This window comes from Blastocystis sp. subtype 4, assembly GCF_000743755.1.
Source record: "Blastocystis sp. subtype 4 strain WR1 chromosome Unknown seqid_1295, whole genome shotgun sequence".
Taxonomy (NCBI): domain Eukaryota; class Bigyra; order Opalinata; family Blastocystidae; genus Blastocystis; species Blastocystis sp. subtype 4.
The window spans coordinates 1-506 of record NW_014568252.1 but is presented as its reverse complement, the minus strand read 5'-3'; the positions used below and the strand labels follow the sequence as shown (position 1 = coordinate 506).

The 506-nt window shown below is 44.3% G+C and overlaps 1 protein-coding gene across 1 annotated transcript; it reads left to right on the top strand.

The window, feature by feature from the left end:
- Positions 1-76: 76 nt before the first annotated feature.
- JH06_5878 (protein disulfide-isomerase) lies at positions 77-265 on the top strand (the record flags this gene model as incomplete). The annotated part of the gene is made up of 1 exon (XM_014669109.1): positions 77-265. The coding sequence occupies one exon, from the start codon at positions 77-79 to the stop codon at positions 263-265; it is 189 nt and encodes a 62-aa protein (XP_014524595.1).
- Between the last annotated feature and the right edge of the window lie 241 nt (positions 266-506).

Genomic DNA, 506 nt, shown 5'->3' with positions numbered 1-506 from the left:
CTGCAAGGCTCTGGCTCCCACCTATGTAGAGTTGGCTGAAGCCTATAAGGATGATCCTGATGTGATCATTGCTGAGATGGATGCTACTGCTAACGAGGTAGAGGATATCAACATTCGTGGCTTCCCTACTCTGAAGTTCTTCAAGGCTGGAGGTGAGGGAAAGAGTGTTATTGACTTTGAGGGAGAAAGAACCCTCGATTCTTTGAAGGAGTTCGTAGAAAAGAACCGTATTGTGGTTGAGCATTCCGAGAACGAGGAACTGTAATAAAGATTAGAGAATGTTTGTTTCATTACATTTGTAGTTTAGTGGCTCTGATAAGGGCGAGTCTTTTCGTTGAATCCTAGCTGTGAAATCAGATGTTTTATTTGGTCCAACACACATGATACTGAGACCCAACGTATTCAACCCTTATTCCTCAGTGGTGTTCTTTCCATTTCTTCTAGCCACACGTCCAGGACGACCACCTCCATAGGGAGAGTTCTCAGCGAACTGAATGTGCTTCTCT